This window comes from Lissotriton vulgaris, chromosome 1_1 (assembly GCF_964263255.1).
Source record: "Lissotriton vulgaris chromosome 1_1, aLisVul1.2, whole genome shotgun sequence".
In the NCBI taxonomy this organism is placed as follows: Eukaryota; Metazoa; Chordata; class Amphibia; order Caudata; family Salamandridae; genus Lissotriton; species Lissotriton vulgaris.
Genome location: NC_141685.1, coordinates 346714960 through 346733764, shown reverse-complemented (window position 1 = coordinate 346733764; position 18805 = coordinate 346714960). Strand labels below are relative to the sequence as shown.

At 48.9% G+C, this 18805-nt stretch overlaps 1 protein-coding gene across 2 annotated transcripts in view; it reads right to left on the bottom strand.

Moving 5' to 3' along the window:
* Positions 1-18805, bottom strand: part of LOC147747160 (sodium/glucose cotransporter 4-like) — a 752240-nt gene that overhangs the window by 295537 nt on the left and 437898 nt on the right. For both annotated transcript variants that reach the window (XR_015307504.1, XM_086952402.1), the window contains exon 6: positions 15138-15218. Coding sequence is in view for 1 of the 2 variants with exons in the window: in XM_086952402.1 (XP_086808528.1) it covers positions 15138-15218 (81 nt within the window). In the remaining variant the exon portion in view is untranslated. The remainder of the gene's footprint in view (positions 1-15137; positions 15219-18805) is intronic.

Genomic DNA, 18805 nt, shown 5'->3' with positions numbered 1-18805 from the left:
GTTCTCTGCTTCCGGGTCTGCCGCCTCTAACCAGTGAGCCACACCACTCCACCAACACAGACGGCCACCAGTCGTTACCCCAAAGGTGAGAATCTCTGCCAAACAGAAGGATCTCAGTTTTGTATGAGTTTAACTGCAGGCAGTTCACCTCCATCCAGCCCATTATGGCTGTCAGATCCTCCTGAAATGTAATCATGTCATGGCTGGAGTCCTTGGTACAGGAAAAAATGAGATGTGTATCGTCCGCTTAAGATACTAACAGTATGTTGCAAATTTTGGCCAACAAGACCAGCGGATAAACGTAAATGTTGAACAGGTTCGGACTCAGAGACGAGCCCTGAGGAACTCCACAGCACAGAGGATGTATCTGAAAGTGGAACGGAGGAGCGATGACCTGGAAAGACCTGCCCACAGAAAGGAGGAGAGCCAATCAAGGGCGCTATCTGTGACACCGATCTCAAGCAGTCGATGGATCAGGATGCTGAGTGAGACCGTGTTGATGGCCGCACTGAGATCAAGCAGGATGAGCGCAGCAATGTTGCCCTCATCCATGGAGGCTCTTAGTTGCTCTGTTACAGCTAATAGGGCTGACCCTATGCTGTGCTTAGGTAAGGTACAAGACCAGCCATCTTCAGCACTAGTTCCAAAAAGGACCAGTCAAAGGCATTAAAAGCCTTCTCTAAAGCCACCAGTAGTAGGGCTGAGGGATCCTCAAGGTGAGGGGCTTGGGAGAGGGCCATTTGGTCACTCCACATACAATGCAGATTTCTTCTGTGAGGCATGAAGCCACATTGGTATTGGTGGAACAAGTAAGCCAGGGTGTGGGATATATGATTTGCTAGGACTTTAGCAAACACCTTGATGTCAGCATTAATAAAAGAGACAAGCCTATAGGAAGGGCAGCAGTTCAGATGTTGGCCTGATTTAGGGATTGTCTCTGTGGTGACTCCTGGGGGAACGTCCCTCGGTCAGCCATCTTGGTGTAAAGCGGCAACAGATGGGGAAGAAGGCGGGACCAGTACAAAGGAATATATTCAATCAGGAAACCATCAGAACCTGGGGTTTTCCCCGGAGTCAATGTGAAGGCTCCGCTCTGATCCCCTCCACTGTAATCAGCATCTTTAAATTGGTGGCCAGCGATGGGGGAATCGAGGGCAGGGGTATGCACTATTGCATCGGATGAGCAATCTCCAAAGGGAGTCTGGGCATTTCTGCATACAATGGGCAGTAATAGTAAGCAAAAACCTGGACCTAGAGCATCACGAATGGAGGGCGCAACTCTAGAGACCACGTTTCTTGTGACCAACCAGTAAAGAAGCTTTCCCATTGTGTCCCCTTGCTCGTACACTCATATCGTAAATGTCAGGGAAAAGCTCAGGTCCCAGTCCCCATCATGTCTCATTTGTACCAATCCCCAAGGCTCTCTGGTTGCCCATGTATATTATCATTATGCAGGGTTTATCACTCCTTGTATATGAAAAACGAGGTTTCTGTTGGTTGTAGCATTGCCTGCTTTAATAGTGTGTAATGATAATGAGTGTTTAACTGTTGCACTGCTTGTTTGCACTGCATTAGTGATGTTATGTGGTTAGACAACGTGCCTTTCACTTGCTAGGCAAAAGTCATGTTAGTGGGCGTGGTTGGCCTGGTGCAACCGGCATGTGCAGGGGCGTGGCTCGCCTTGTGTTGCATCACCTGTCCTGATCGGTGATAAAAGGGCGAGCCCCGCACATGCCGGTGCATGGCTTACTTCCTGGAATCTATTACAGGACAGGAGGCTTCAGATTATGCTTCTCATTCTTTTACTGTAAGTAACAGCAGCCAATGAAAATACGTATTTTTCATTACAAAACAGTAAACAAACTACATATCCCATCATGACATGTACTTAGGCACGCCCCCTTAGTCTATAAGAGCTCCTTGCGTGCAGCCATCTTCCTCTTTCTTTGCTGCTCACAGCAAGAGATAAGTGCACTTTGTTTCCTCCCTCTGCTGTTGGCATGGATGGTTGTGTGATATTGGTTATTTAAATATTGAGAGAATATATTGAACGTTATAAAGATTGTTTAGCATGACTACGCTTGAGACTGTCCCTCCTATTGTGTGTGGGTCAGGGTGACAGGTTTTGGTGCACTGGTGGGAGTACGAATGCTTACATCGCTGTTTTTCTCCCCGTTTTTGGCATTCCTGAGGCTGGTGAAAGCTCGACTGAGCGTTTAGATCATTCCGGTTGTTGACCGGGGGCAGACCGGCACCGTTTCTCTTCACGGAGCCTTCTTATTACCCAGAGTTTATTTTCCCTGATTGTGTGAGAGGGCGCGTCTATCGCGCGAGCGCAGGGCTTCCCTCATCAGCCCGATGACGCTGTAGAGACCGGGTGGCTCTCGGCAGCAGCGCGCTCCTCAACGAGCTGAAATTTGGGCTTCTTTCTAGTAGGATTTCAGTCGAGTTTGGGCAGCGCGCTGCGGGGCGAATTTCTTACTGACAGTTGCTCGAGTCTGGGCATAGCTTTGCATCGGTGGTCGTTCTGCCCCTATAAATCGCCCAAAAGGTTGTAAAATCGAGGCCTTCATTTTGAGTGAGCACACACTCTTAGTATCTTTCTTTGGCCTGGGTCCCTGGCCCTACTGACTACAGCTTTGCTGAGGGGGGTTTTAAAGTTGATCATTGGTGTGCAAAGTGGGCTGACCCCCCCCTACCCTCCTTGTGGCTTGTGAAGGTCTCTCAACGCAGTGTGCTATAATTCCCTAGAGTGGAAATAAGTAAGCCACCTCTATAAAGATGTCAGAAGGAGAGCATTACTATGAGGAGTATGCTGAGGAGGAGACATATGACGGACAGCAGGAGGCTGTCTTGGAGGACAATATAGTAAAGGCTTTGGACGCTTCCGTCCAGTCCTCAGTAAATAGGGCTATGGAGACTACGGTCCCACAAACTGTCCAGCAAGCCCTAGCTGCAGCCCTACGCCCTATCAGGAAGCAACTGGAGGGCTTCGCTAAGAGGCACGGCTACGACAAGCCGCAAAAGAAGAAGGTAGAGGCATCTACATCAAGTCAGCAAGCAGCTGACTCTGCTAAATGGCCACATGCGCAAGCCTTATCCACGTTGCCCGCAGGAGGGGCAGTGGATCATTCTTACTCCGAAGGCAAGGCTAAATACAAGTGCAAATCCTATCCAGACACGGATACCGACACAAACACCACTAACATGGACACGGACACAGACACCTCGGAGGAGCCTCCTTCAAAGAAAGCAAAGATGTCACAGCCTGCGGGGGTGACACCGGTGAATACCCCATTCACTTTCGATCCGTCGGATATCATGCACCCCAGGTCCTCGGTCTGGGTACCCCCAGCCGCGGTCACGGCTTATCTCTATGAGAACATTCGTAAAAGTTTCCCGAGGGAGGTGCGTAATCGCCTCAGGTCCGAGTGCCCTCGGCCAGATCTCCAGGATAAGGTGGCGGAAACGCCGGAGATAGACGCTAGTCTCTTGACTTTTCTAAAAATAAATTCAAAGGACCCCAAGCGTGGTCTTGATCGGGCATGGAGAGGGGTGCCAAGACAAGATGTTGGATGCTGTAGGCCCTTTGGCCAAGATCCTAGAGATGGCTCTAGCGTATAAGGAATCCTCTACGACCGTGGACCCGGACGTACTGGCAGGATGGACCCAGTGGGCCATATGCCTTATTGGCAATGCGAATTGCGCCATATCTGCGGAACGGCACAAATCTCTCCTGATGAAAATGGACGGCAACCAAACCGAATTGGCAGGCGCAGAGCTGGGTCCCCTAGCAGCAGGTCAGCTCTTCGGGGATAAGTTTGTAAAGGACGTTTCTAACGATGTCGGAACTTTCATGGCGCTGGACAAGGCGCAGTCAGGCATCAAAAGAGCCCTGTGCCAGGATGTTTTTAACAGGGCCGGACGAGGCGGGGGTCGCTCGTCGGGCCATGGTGGTCCCCAAGGCTCCCAGAGAGGCGACTACGGTCGTGGCAGGAGCGACTATGATTTAACCAGAGGATGGACCTTCTATCCCTCGCGCAGGCGGTTCAACAGGAATTGATTCCAGTCGAACAACAATAGAGGAAACTTCAAAAGCCACCAGAGCACAGGTGAGAGTTGCATATCTTTCTCTTCTTCCTTTGGGGGGTCGGACGCGATACTGCCTCCGGCAGTGGCAAGAGCTTACTCAGGACGCCTGGGTGTTACAGACAGTACAGGGCTTTCACTTGGAGTTTTATTCTCGTCCTGTTCAGTCAGGTTTCCCTGCAAGTCTCCATTTTTCCCAACTAGATCTCAGTTTTATAGAAGAGGAGATCGAGGGATTGCTGCAAAAGCACGTGATAGCACCGGCCGATCAGGGGCCTCATGGCTTTTGCAGCAATATATTCATTGTTCAGAAGAAAGGAGGCGGACCAGGTTGGTTCTGAATCTCAGGGAATTCAACCAGTTTATCACTTACAATCATTTCAAGATGGAGGGCATCCATCTTTTGCCAGACTTACTGCAGGAAGGGGACTGGATGGTCCGATTGGACCTCAAAGACGCCTATCTCCCCGTCCCAATCTTCCCTCCACATCGCAGGTACCTCCAGTTCAGGTGAAAGGGCCGATGGTAGGAATATTTGGCTCTGCCTTTCAGGCTCTCCTCAGCTCCTTGGTGTTTCACCAAGATAATGAAGCCAGTCGTGGCTTATCTCAGAGAGAGGGGGATTCGTCTCATAATATACCTGGACGACATCCTGATCATGGCACAGGATCAGAGGATCCTTCAGCAGCACCTCGAACAGACGACAACGCTGCTTCAAAACTTGGGGTTTGTCATCAATTCGAAGAAATCTGTGATGGTCCCCACCCAGGTAATAGACTTCCTGGGGTTCACAATAGACTCAATGGCGGCACAGCAGTGCCTTCCAAAGGAGAAACTGAAGGATCTAAAGAAGGAGATCCGGAAGTTGCTGAGCAATCAGACGGTCACTCTCAGGGCAATTGCCAGAGTAGTGGGAATATTGGCCTCATCAGTCCAAGCGATATTCCCGGGCCCTCTGCACTACAGGGCCCTGCAACAGTTAAAGATAAGGCACCTGCAGAAAGGACTGTCGTATTCGGACGTCGTCCCTCTCTCGCAGGAGGTAAAGACCGAACTACAATGGTGGCTAGGCCATGTAGACGCCTGGAACGGCCGGGCAATATTCGGCTCGCAGCCGGAGATCATAATCGAATCCGACGCCAGCCGCTGGGGCTGGGGGGCGCGCTGCGGAGACATTTCCACAGGTGGCAGGTGGTCTCCACAGGAGCTTGCGCTACATATAAATGGCTTAGAGCTACTAGCATGGTCGTTCGCCGTGCGGACTTTGTCCCCGAGGCAGACCTCTTGTTGTATCCTCTTTCGCATGGACAATGTGTCGGCGGTGAGGTACATCAACAAGTTGGGCAGCACGAGATCGTCACTACTTGTACAGATATCCAAAGACTTTTGGCACTATTGCCTGGCGAATCAAATATCCATAATAGCGGAATATCTGCCGGGCCAGGCCAATCAAGTGGCAGATTGGAATTCGAGATACCTCAGGGACTCCAACGACTGGAAGTTGCTCCCGGAGGTCTTTCAATGGCTACAGAAGATTTGGGGTCCATTCCAGACGGATCTCTTCGCCTCCAGACTGACATATCAAATGCCCCAGTTCTTCAGTTGGAGGCCGGACCCTTTGGCAAAGGCGACCAATGCATTTCTCCAGGACTGGTCGAATCCTTAATAGAATTGAAAATTCTTGGCACGAATGTTAGTAAATTTTTGATTCCTGGCGGCTGGTGTCCTCCGCTCGACGTCTTTGCTCCAACTGCCAAGTGGATTCCTCGACTAAGGACTCATGTCGGACATCCTAGGTGCAGCGCATTTCTTTCTGCTTGTCTTTTCCTCGCTTTTGTGACGTCCTGGCCTCGGGCTTGACTTTTTCGTATGCGCTCGTTGCTAAGATTTAACCATTGACTCCCTAACTTAACTGCACGCATAGTCAGGGCGAATTTGTTGGTTTGCCTTATTAGAAGACTTGAGGAAAGGTAAAAAAAAGACTCAGCAGTGCGTTATACACCCACTGGACAAGGAACGAGAAGTGTTCATATTCATTATTTTCATTTTTGTTTTTATTGCAGCTTTGTGTGCTGTCCATGCCTGTGCGAATGTCAGGGATTGGAAAACACGATGCTCAATATGAATGGTGTCATTGGTTTTAGTACTCTTATTATTTATTTAGTTCTGCCTTATTTTGCGTATCCTTTGAACTTTCATTTGATTTACTCCTGTTGGAGCAAGAGACTTGTACTCATGATGAGTATTCTTTCAAGTGTCTAAAAAAGAGAATGTCTACGGTCTAAAGAGGACTCCTACAAACTTCACGACTATCATCCCTGTGGACGAGAGGTACCAAGAGAATGCAAATGGTCCTTGCATTAGGTGAATAAATGTCTATCATGTGGCATTGATGTATCTAAATGTGTGTGTGTGTGTGGGTTCGAAGAAGTGTAACTGTTTACATCCTTACTATTTTTCCACTGCCAGAATTATTACACAATGCTGTCAATTCCTCAGAGACCCGAGACGTGGTGCCCGGCAGGACCAGGCTGAGTGAAGAAGCATTGATTGTTTTTTCTCTTGACTTGTTTCTCCATCCACTTCCCCTTCCTTTTGTGAACTAAGAGGTGTTCCAAGAGGTTTGGGGAACATTCATCATTCATCGCTCCTACAGACATATCGAGATTTAAGGTGAGTGGTAGTGCCATATTATAACAGTCAGTGCTCTCCAGCATTGCCTGGCCTCCTCCAGCAAGATTTGATGCAGGCAAGACCTCAGAGCATCCAGCTGGTGGTATAAGTCGAGCGAGGGCCATCGCTGTGCCCTCCATTCCACAACTAGAATTTAAGTCTCAAGATTTGCCATCTGTGGCAACCTTTCTTTCTGTTTGCCACGGACATATCCCTTAATCATCCCTTTAAGGAACGGCTTGTTGGCTGCCTAAAGTGTACCAGGGGAAGGCACAGAGCCCTTGTTCACCTCAATGTAAGAGCAGACTTCTGCTTTGATAAAGCCAGAGCAATCCTGAGATTTAAAATACCAAGTTTTAACAAGCCACATCTGGCACATCGCTGTTGCAGGGGGCTGAAATGGATTAGGAGCAGGGCATGGTCTGAGATCCCTTGGGGAAGAATATCAATATCTGAAAGCTGAGGGACATCCGTCGCTGGGAGCCACAGCAGATCTATTCATGACACAGTTTTGTGCACCGCTGATGTGTGCATAAGAGTGTGGGTATGAGGGTACTAAGAATGTCATGCATCGCTCAGTCCCAATGAGTTTGCCCAGGTCCCGAGCTGGTGGAATTACAACTGATGTTCTAGTCACTGGGGGCCAGTAGTGTCCTGCACAGGGTCAGGCATGTCATTGAAGTCATCCCCTGTCAGCATTGAGTACTTAGGGGGCTCAATAGAAGGGACCCAAGTGTTTGCAATGTGGATTGGAGCTGTTGCTGTGAGCCATAGACTGTGAAGAAGTCATAATGTTGGCCTTCTAGCCTACCCTTAACTTCCACCTAGAACCCCTAAAGGTCTGCAGGAGAGGAGGACACCACAAACGGAAACTCCCTATACAGCAGGATGGCCACTCCACACGATCCCGGGAGAATCCTGCATGGTGCACCCTATTGTAGCCAAACTGACCCATTAACAGGCATTGTGGCCCAACAGGTGAGTCTCAGCTGCAAATGGTTCACATGTCTGAGAATGGCCGACCTCTTGATATGATCCAGGAGGGCATTACCATTCCAGGAGAGTACCTTCATCAGCATCAGCGTCGAAGGCGGTTGAAGCGTGGCAAAACCACCATAGGAGGACACCATAAGGTCCAGTGAGGCAGTAGTTAAAGGGCAGATTAAGGGTACTTGGTGTGGGACAAAGGTGTATGATCAGACATACAATAACAAACATCCAAAACACCAAAACAACCCAATCCACTAACCGACCTCCACCTTATACTTCTACCACAGTAGCATCTGCTGCCCTTACACTAAACATAAAGACGAAGGCTCAGACCAATAAGCCCAGTGGGGGCCACCTTCCCACAGAGGATCCAGATGCATGCCAGTTATAGTTAAGCACTCACAGTGGGGTGCAGGAGGGGCAGCCACAACAATAAAAGGGCAACATCAGTAAACAACCAAGAAAAACAACAGATTCAGCACCATCTCCGTAGCAGTGCTGAACCGTAGGATGGATGTGAGGGCCCATCAAGTCTCTCAAGGGGGGCACCAGGGTCACCAGTTTTAGATCAGAAGATGATCAGCATGTCAGTTAAGGCGGCCTCCTGGTCTTCTCCCCCAATCAGCACCCTGCCATTATCCAAGTTGGAGGATTCATGTCTGCTTAAGAGGCGTGCAAGAGGGTGTTCCTCCACCTGAGTGGTTTTGGAGGAAGGCAGGGTGTGGTATCACTTATCTCTGGGTCAGGACCCCCAGGGTCATCCTCTCTTTTGCCCACCCCCAGGCCTCTTAAGGAGAATCACAGAAGTAGGTTTGCAAGTAAGAAATAATTTTCAACCCTGCAGGGAAGATAAACACATACTGCAAACAGAGGGCACAGAGCTTCTGCTTGACGTTCTCGAATGAGAGCCTGCGCTGCTGGACCGCTCTTTGATAATCATGAAAAATCTTAATCCTTGCATTTGGAAGTGGATATCCTATTGCCCTGTGGCATCTTGGGGGATAGTATCTCTATCTCTGAGGTTGAGGATTCACCCAATCAGCAGTTGAGCCATAGTCCAGGTGGAGAGCAGAGAACAAAGGGGCAAAGATCAGTGTGCCAACTCAGGAGGAACCAGGGCAAAAGCTTCTCAGCAGGAATCCTTGACCTCAGCCATGCCTCCAGAAAGCATTCCGCGTCCGAGACTTCAGCTCCCTCAAATGGAATCCAACAAAGTGGAGGTTATTCCTGTGGGAGCGATTTTCTGTGCCTTCTGCCTAGTCCTCCAGCTGTGCTGTCATGGAAAGTAGTTTGGAAACTTACAGCTTAAGCATGGCCAGCTCATTCTCCACTGAGGAGACCTGTGTCTTGGCCTCGGTAACCGTAGTGGCGACGCTTCGGAGGTTCTGGCTCAGCAAGCAAATATCCACCTACTCTTCTCCTACCTTGGTCTCCACTACCAACTTTGAGTCTTGGATTGCCTTGAGTATGGTGGCGAAGACTGACTGTGCTGCAGGAGGGTGGTTGGTGGTACACATGGCCACTGAGGTCCGCCAGGTGTATTGGTCTATTTTAATTTGGGTGGATGCCCGGGGTGGTGGTGTGCCTCGCCACATGGCAGCATGGGGCCAGAGGTCTCTGAGGATGAAAGAGGGGGATGGGAGGAGGACGGAAAGCTTGTACCTCTTAAAACTGGTGGACCTCTTACCCACAGGCAGAAGGAGCAGCCAGGGCATCAGTGCTCCTCAGGTCCATCCAGTCCATAGGCTCCAGTCCTTAAGACAGGGTTAGGTGGGACGGCAGACCAACTGGTGATACAGGTGCAGCCAAGGATGTGTATCTGGCCTTAAAAGTCTTAGGTAACACTTCGGCACAGTAAAATGGAGGGGCTTCAACAGCGTGCCACTGTCTTTGGGCAGGGACAGGGGATTGGGGGGGGAGGGGCAGCAGCTCAACAGGTCTTCAGCCCTTTTCAGGTTATAGTATTTCACCCCTGGGGGCAGCAGCCACTACAATTCATTCCAGAATGTTCTCAACAGCAAGGCACTGCAAGCAGCTCCAAGTGGTGGGGAGGGCAACACCTAAGTCCTCCACATACCTCCAGTCTCTTGCATTCAGAATCCACCCCATGGCCCACTCCCAAGTCTCAGTCTCTGTATTAGCGGGCTCAGGCTTTTCCCAGGGCCTCAGGCTGATCAGTGTGCAGGCAGTTAAAGCAGCAAGGCAGGACCAGACCGCATCAAGAATTCAGCCTCTCAGAGGCATGAGCGAGGCTCTGCATACGAGGGCAATTACCGCAAGCTGATGGCTGGCATTCGGTCCTCTGTCCGAATTTGAGCTCCAAGAAGAACTGCCGAGCCCTCGAGAGAACCTGGCGCAGAGACCCAACACCGGACAACATGACTGCCCTCAAGCTCGCCACCCGAAAACACCACCAACTCATCAACGACACCAAGAAAACTGCATTCAAGGAACGACTGGACAACAACGCACACAACAGCAAGGAACTCTTCAACATCGTCAAAGAGCTCTCCAACCCCAACGCCGGAAACAACGACATCACCCCTTCGCAAGACCTCTGCAACTCCCTCGCCTCCTACTTCCACAACAAGATTGCGGACATACACAACAGCTTCAGCACTCAACCGACGAACGCCACGACTGAACCACCGCCCCCCACCACCACCCTCCACGCCTGGACCCCGATCAGCACCGAAGATACCATCCGCACGATGAACTCCATCCACTCCGGATCTCCGACCGACCCCTGCCCCCACCACGTCTTCAACAAGGCCAACGCTGTCATCGCACCCCACCTGCGGGACATCATCAACACCTCCTTCGACACCGCTACCTTCCCGGAGAGCTGGAAGCACGATGAACTTAGCGCTCTACTAAAGAAGCCATCGGCCGACCCCACGACCTCAAGAACTACCGCCCCATCTCGCTGCTCCCGTTTCCTGCAAAAGTCATCGAGAAGACCGTCAACAAGCAGCTGCCGCCTTCCTCGAGACGAATGGATCCCTCGACCCCTCGCAGTCTGGCTTCCGGGCCAACCACAGCACCGAGACTGCCCTGATCGCAGCCACCGATGACATCCGAGCGCTGCTCGACAACGGTGAAACAGCGGCCCTCATCCTCCTCGACCTCTCCGCGGTCTTGGACACTGTCTGCCACCGTACCCTAGTACAACGCCTCAGCAACGTCGGGGTCCAGGAGAAGGCATTGGAGTGGATCATCTCCTTCCTCGCCGGAAGGACACAGAGAGTCCGCCTCCCTCCGTTCAGATCTGAAGCCACCGAAGTCATCTGCGGCGTTCCTCAAGGCTCCTCGCTCAGTCAACGTCTACATGAGCCCCCTCGCAGACATTGCACGCCAGCACAACCTCAACATCATCTCCTACACCGACGACACCCAGCTGATCCTCCCACTTACCAACGACCCCGCCACCGCCAGAGCCAACCTTCACGAAGGGATGAAAGAGGTAGCCGAATGGATGAAGAACAGCCGCCTGAAACTGAACTCGGACAAGACGGAAGTCCTCATCCTGGGATCCTCACCCGCCGCTTGGGACGACTCCTGGTGGCCCCCCGCCCTAGGCAGCGCACCCAAACCAACAGATCACGCACGCAACCTGGGCTTCATCCTGGACTCCTCCCTCTCCATGACCAGACAAGTCAACGCCGTCTCCTCGTCATGCTTCAACATCCTGCGCATGCTACGTAAGATCTTCCGGTGGATCCCCACCGAGACCAGGAAGACGGTCACCCAGGCCCTCGTCACCAGCCGTCTGGACTACGGCAACTCCCTCTACGCCGGAACCACCGCCAAACTCCAGAAGAGACTCCAGCGGATCCAGAACGCCTCAGCACGACTCATCCTGGACATCCCCCGTCGCAGCCACATCTCCGGACACCTGAGAGACCTGCACTGGCTCCCGGTCAACAAGAGAATCACCTTCCGTCCCCTCACCCACGCACACAAAGCCCTACACAACCAAGGCCCAGGATACCTCAACAGCCGCCTCAACTTCTACGCTCCCAAACGCCAGCTTCGATCGACCAGCCACGCCCTCGCCGCCGTCCCCCGCATCCGAAGAGCCACCACAGGGGGACGGTCCTTCTCCTACCTCGCCACCAAGACATGGAACTCCCTCCCCACCCACCTCCGCCTGACCCAGGACCACCTCGCCTTCAGGAAGCAACTCAAGACCTGGCTGTTCGAGCAGTAGCGGACCCTCCTCCCCCAGCGCCTTGAGACCCTCCGGGTGAGTAGTGCGCTATATAAATGCGATGATTGATTGATTGATTGATTGATTGTCCATTTTTGGAAAGATCTTCCGCTGGCAGTCACAGGGAGGATAGCGGTTGCAGAAATGAACCTTGTTCGGCGACTCCTATACTTATTTTTCAATCTCCTGGTGGTTCCCCAACGACCTTTTTTTCGCAAGCTTGACACCCTGCTGGGAATCCTCATCTGGGGCTCCGGCCACTGGCATATTGCTCTTGCAAAACTGCAGCTGCCCCTTGACCAGGGAGGGCTAGCGGCCCCATTCTTTGAGTCATACATTTTGGCCACCCAGTTGCAATGGGTGTTCCGTTGGACGGCGGGCCGGGCACAAAGGGAACTGATCACTACGACTGGGCACTTTCAAATCCCTACTATCCATCGCATGCTGTTAATAGGGGCTCCGCCACAGCCAACTAAGCCACTCCAGGAGATGACTGCGCAGACCTGTCTAACACGCATTCACAGTATGCATCGAGCTGCACCTTCGTATTCCCCGCTTCTGCCACTAGTAGGGTTCCCCAAAGGCCGGGCACACTACACAGAGAGTATGCTACACATATGGACTGACTGTGCCTTGACGGACATAGGGGCGCTGTATTTAATGGACAATTACAGACATTTGAGGCACTTGTGACTGACTTCGAGCTTCCCAGGGGACAGTTTCTATTGCATAGACAGCTCCTAGAAGACTGCCGCAAGCTATGGCACATGATTGACACAGAACCCCCACGCACCCGGTAATCCATGCTATCCTGCAGATGGGTCCAGGGCGACACTTAGTCACCTGGATATATAAAGCCATACGTGCCCTCAAACAACCCACACTGGCCCCACTCAGAGAATACTGGGAAACCGACTTTCACAGGCCACTGCATGTCAGGGAATGGATTAGGGCACTTGAACATACCAAAAAAGTAACCCGATTCAAAAACATACAATTACACATACTGCATAGGGTTTACCTCACTCCCGAAAAACTTCAGAAGTACTTCCCATGCAGTTATTTGTTTGCCCTAGATGCTTGGAGCCCAATGTCTCTTTTCTACACATATTATAGGATTGTCCATCACTTTATAGTTATTGGCACACAATCCACATGGCCCTTCGAGAGGTCAAGGGGCTACGGGATCTTTACACATGGGAGGTCAGCGCCCTGGGTATTCATAGGCGACACAAATACATGAAAGTAGAGAAGCGATATGCCTACTTGGTACTCCTCCTGGCCAAGCGATGCATTTTTATGCACTGAAAGGCGACGGAGGGTCCGCCCCTGGCGGCATGGGTGGGCGCGGTCAAAAAGTGGGGCACGGCAGAAGAAGCACTACTCCGAGCGGAGGAAGTCCAGGGAATCCGCAAACATCCAATTTCCATGCCCTGGCCCATGTTGCTTCATTCTTTTGCGCAAGAAAAAACAACAGTGGCGGGACCTCGGTCGATTGGTTCACCCGGGGTTCCCATAGCCCATGAGACTACCCAGGGGGGAGTACAGATCGCAACAGCCTGCCACAACAGACTCCACACCAAGCCCTCATGTGGGCAGCAATCAGTGACCCCATCTCCCCCCCACCCCCGCACCTGCACAACTCCAGCAGGATACCCCGCAATAGAACAGCTCTTAGGCAAATTACTACACATAACCATTGCATGCAACACAGTGCACCCCAGTTTTGTGTATCCCCAGTTGGGTTCAAGGTTAACACCGGCTGGCATCCCATAACCCCTATGACAACCTGCAAGGGGGAAACAGACGCACCCCACAATTTCAGCAAGGAGCAGCAACCATTCTGCAGGCTTGTTAGTTAGAATTGGACACAGACCTCTTGGGACTGTCGCCAGCTCAAAGACTGAATGGGGGCCTTTACGCTCTAGGACTATACACTCTAAGGTCAAAGTAGAGCACGTTTGCACGGTCTTGCTTGTAAGATAATATCACCTGCGTTTAAAATTGTGTTAAATGTACTATAAAATAAATGTTTTTCCAAAAAAATGAGCGAGGCTCTGCATGGCCTTGACAATCACACAGGGCCAGCTGCAGGTTGCAGGGCGTAGTCTATCAGGGTCCCACACAGGCCACCTACACAGGCCAGCCATGCTGCTGTGCCCCAATTAGAGGGCCCAGCCGTATGATGTCCAAGGGCAGCCCTCCTCTCTGGGCTCCTTGCCCCACTTGGCACCTCTGCTCCCTCCTGCACGAGCACTGGCCCGCACTGGAAGCCTGCAGGTAGCATCACATGTCGCTCCCTCAGGCCCGCCACTCAGCCCCCACCCGGTATAGATATCACCAGATGGACATCTGGAGTTTGTCCTCTCCCAGGCCTCAGATATGGGTCCCCCTCAAGCGGGAATCCGCTACAAGCCAGCCACGTGGACAACCAATCCCCTGGCTCATGGCGTCTCAGGCAACCTCTATTGACTACCATAGTGACTCTGTTTTCTGGCCCCTGCATGGAGCACGGAGGTGGGGGGTCAGAAGAGGCGTTCAGCCATGGATGAAGAGGAATATTGAAAGGGTGGAATGGAAAAACACTAATTTGAGGCCGCTATCTTGACCAGCCCGACCTCACCCCCAAATATGTGTCAAGGATTATGTGTATAACAGAAAGGGATACATTGTAAATCTTAATTTGTATATCAATAGAACTTTTGAAAAAAGCAAAATCAGATTTCTACCAATCATTTTTCGTTGAATCTTTTAACGTCCAAATGTTTCAATTTTTTGTAAAAAATGCCTGGTGTTAGCTTTAGAAATAGTTATAGTTTTTAGTTAGTTAAAGATGTATGGATAGAGATAGAGGGTGTCCGATCCCTAGAATGGTTTTTTTTTCCAGGGAAGATTAAGGTGACATATAATTTTGGTTAACTATTGGGTAGGTTTTGGGTCATTTATAGGGTACTTCTGAATAGGGGTTTGCGGAACTCATGGACTTTCACTCTGTGGAATTCCAGAGTTACATGAAACTCCATGAGATTTCACGGAGTTCCACGAACAAGTGGAATTAGGTATGCTGTGCTGCTTGCACTGATTTTTTGCCCAAACAAAGAACTCTATTACTCCAATCACAGATGCACATGTGCAATGTAGCTCCTAAATCTCTTAACCTATGATTGTTACTTACCAATGAATGTAAGGACAAATGATCCAGCCACCATTATGACAGTCTGAAGTGTATCTGTGTAAATCACAGCAGTTAGACCACCTGCAATGAGATATGGAGCAATATGAATATTAATCTTATTTTTAGAGAGTGGTCTTGAGCATTATGTATGACTGAACCTATTCTAATAATAAGGCCAGGCAATGACAACAATTATTTTCAATTTTCCATTCTGCACAGACATATGTTTACAAAGCTGTCCATGTTAACGAGAAAACACACAACACCCCATTTTTACTTTGCCCTGAGTTTCTCACAGTGGTCTGCTGCTTAGTTAGGCATTAGACTTTTAATTGGTGTAATGCATCATGGCTTTCTGATTGATGATAGGATATTGCAACATGTGCGCATCATCCAAACGGCCCATATTCAGTGCACCAATCTCGTCACACATACGGCCCAAAAATCATTTGTTTCCATAGTGTGCTTCAACCCTATGTCTGCCAGAGTGAGGATGGCCCACCATCACCCTTATGCGCTCCTTTATTTCAACACTTTTAATTGCCCATATACATTTAAACTTTGCCAACAATTCCATCAGACACACTACTACTCACCTGCTCTGTACATTTATCTTAAAGTGCCACACTATGATCCCAAATATTGACTATACCATCAGCATTGGATGTCCTCCCACAGTAGTGACAAATCACAAACCTGCATTGTTATGCTATGCAATGGTGACTTGTAAAAAACATTAATCACCCATGAGGGTTTTCAGGTGCTTGAGCAAATGTATAGGCGTGTGATTCCCATTGCGCTATTTGAAAAGCCCGGTTTTCAGCATCTTTAAGAACTCAAGAAGTGACACATCATACCACCACCATTCCTACACTACCAGCTCTTTAATAAGGGTGGGCATAGTTGGCGGAGTACCACTACACAGTGTTCGGAAGAATTAATAAAAAACTCTGTGAACTCCACTCCGCAACTCCGTTGCGCCTCATCCCAATTACTAAAAGAGACCTCACATACCCTTGATAAAACAACAAGTATCTCAATCATTACATTAAAAAATGCATATAGTCATCTCACAAAAGTGAAAATGAAAATATAGCAAGCAGTGAGAGAGGTGATGATTTTGGTGTCCTAACTAACCTAGGGAGAGAACCAAGCAGATGCCTTGAACATAAAGAGCACATCATGCTGAACGATTGGTGGTGGTGGTGGTCAATCCTCCTAGGACCACCCCAAGCACAGTTATGGGCAAAAATACAATCCCAACCGAAGGCCCAACAAAGCATTATGGAACGAGATTCTAGAGTATAGTGAATATAGTAGAGTGTAGTGAATATAGTATCCAATATCAAACTTTCCTCAAGGGGGAGGCTCTCCAGGTTCAGCTGAGAGCTAATACTATAATATTCACTGCACTCTAGAATCTCGCCCCATAATGCTTTGCTGGGCACTTGGTTAGCATTGTATTTGTGGCCATAACTTTGCTTTGAGTGGTCCTAGGAGGATGGGACCACCACTGAATCGTTCAGAATGATATGCTCTTAGTGTTCAAAGCATCTGCTTGCCCTCCCCCTATTTTAGGGATGCCCCCAAAATCACCACCTCTATCATTGCATGGTATTCTTTAATGTTTGCTTTTGTGAATTGGTTATATGCTTTTTAGCATGTAAAGGTAAAGTTGTTTTATTAAAGGGTTGTGGGTGTCGTAGCTAACTCCACTATGTATTGGAGTCAGAATTATTGCATGAATTGTGTGTTTTCAATGAAATGCTTAGTTTTCAAATCTCTGCAACCTCCGCACATCACCCATCAGCACATGAAGTGACATCACTGGATTCTCCATCATCCACCTGCACAGGAAATGACATCACTGAATTTCCCATCATGCATCTGGGCAAGACAGGACAATACTGGTTCTCCCACTAAAATCATCTTTAAAAGATGAAGCCAAGCTAGAGGACTTAATTTTCCATCACCCATTAGCACAAGAAATTACATCATGGCACCCTGGACTCCACTCCCCTCCCAGGGTCTACTTAATGAAAGATGCAACATGGGAGCACAACTGGATTGCCTTTAGCAAAGGCATGCCAAAGGTGAGTTTGTCTGAGCCCGTCTGTGCCTGGACCACACCCAGGGCAGGAACCCTGATCTGGTCACTGCCCGTTCCCCCAACTGCTACTGTGTCGCACCTCATACCACAATAGGAGCTTTCACCTGCTCTCACTGCTGGTTCTCCAGCTGCTACCTACCCACATACCCCATGGATATATTCACAATGTCCTCAGCACCCCCTCCCAACACACACCACACAAGCACCAACAACACCTACACCTCCAGCCTATACCACATGCTACAGCAAACCCACACGTCAACACCCACTCATCATCATCAAAATTCTTTATTTCGGTTCAAAATAAAACCATAAAAGATACATCATAAATATACAAATACAATTGTATAAACAAATGCAACAATTTCATACATGAATAATAACACCTCAGCACGGTAGGGGCTGAAAGTCTAAAACAATAATAGAATTACCGTACCACAAGAATACTATTAAAATATTTACATACATTAAAAGCCAGACATAAAGTTTAAGAATAATATTTATACTGTGTGCATAATTCATATTTATTGTTCTGATATAGGCATATGCACCGTTATTTAAAAATGTCTTTTTTTTTATTCCTTTTTATTGTTGACAGGCTGACAAGGAAGAAATACATTAAAGCATTGATACATGAGTTAACATACATAAATTATATCATATAACATATAATAAGGCGAGTAGGCCATGAGATATGAGAAGAGAAGAAAAAGAATCCCAAAAAAAAAAAAGAAAAGCAAACAAAAAGAGTAGTAGCAGTTTCTTTTAACAGTCATACAGGATATATTGTCCTAAAGACACAGAATATCAATTCATGAGATTTATTAAAATCTTTCCCTATACCCAAAAGAAAATAGAGTGAAACATCATCGTTCCACAAAAGTTCCCCAATTTTTTTCATGCTTTCTCAATGTGCGTATTCCCCTAATGTTTGCTAAGGCTAGTTCCATTGAGTGAATCTCGGTTAGCAATGCCCACCAGTCCCAAACCTTAGGTGTTCCTGAGCTGGTCCAAGCTCTAGCCAGAGTTAGCTTGGCGCAAGACATAAGTACCGTAGCCAGGGCAGCCTGTGGAAAAGAGACAGGGTAGCTGTCTAACAGAACAGAGGCTGCCGTGAACGTAGGCAGCTGAACCTGTTTCATTTTCAAAACATTTTGAATATCGCACCAAAAAGTCTTGAGATTAGGACAGGAAAACAGCATGTGTACCAGATCAGCTGCTTCAGCAGAGCATTTGAGGCATTTTGTGCGGTCACTGTAGGTATTGTTAGGGGACCATTTAGAAATTCTTTCCGGGGTGTAATATAACATGCAGGTTGTTCTGAGTTGTTGGAGTCTTAGACTAGATGACCGTACTCGTTTATTGATATTTATCAAGGAGCTCTCTATCTGTTTAGATGTTATATTTGAGCCCAATATTCTGCTCCATTTGCCAGCCAATTTGAAACAATCGTTTAGTTTAAAGTCAATTAGAAGTCTATATGCTTCACTTATTGCTGACTTATTTTTTAGAGAATATAAACAGGTCCAAATATCACATTCAGAAACCTCCATGATTT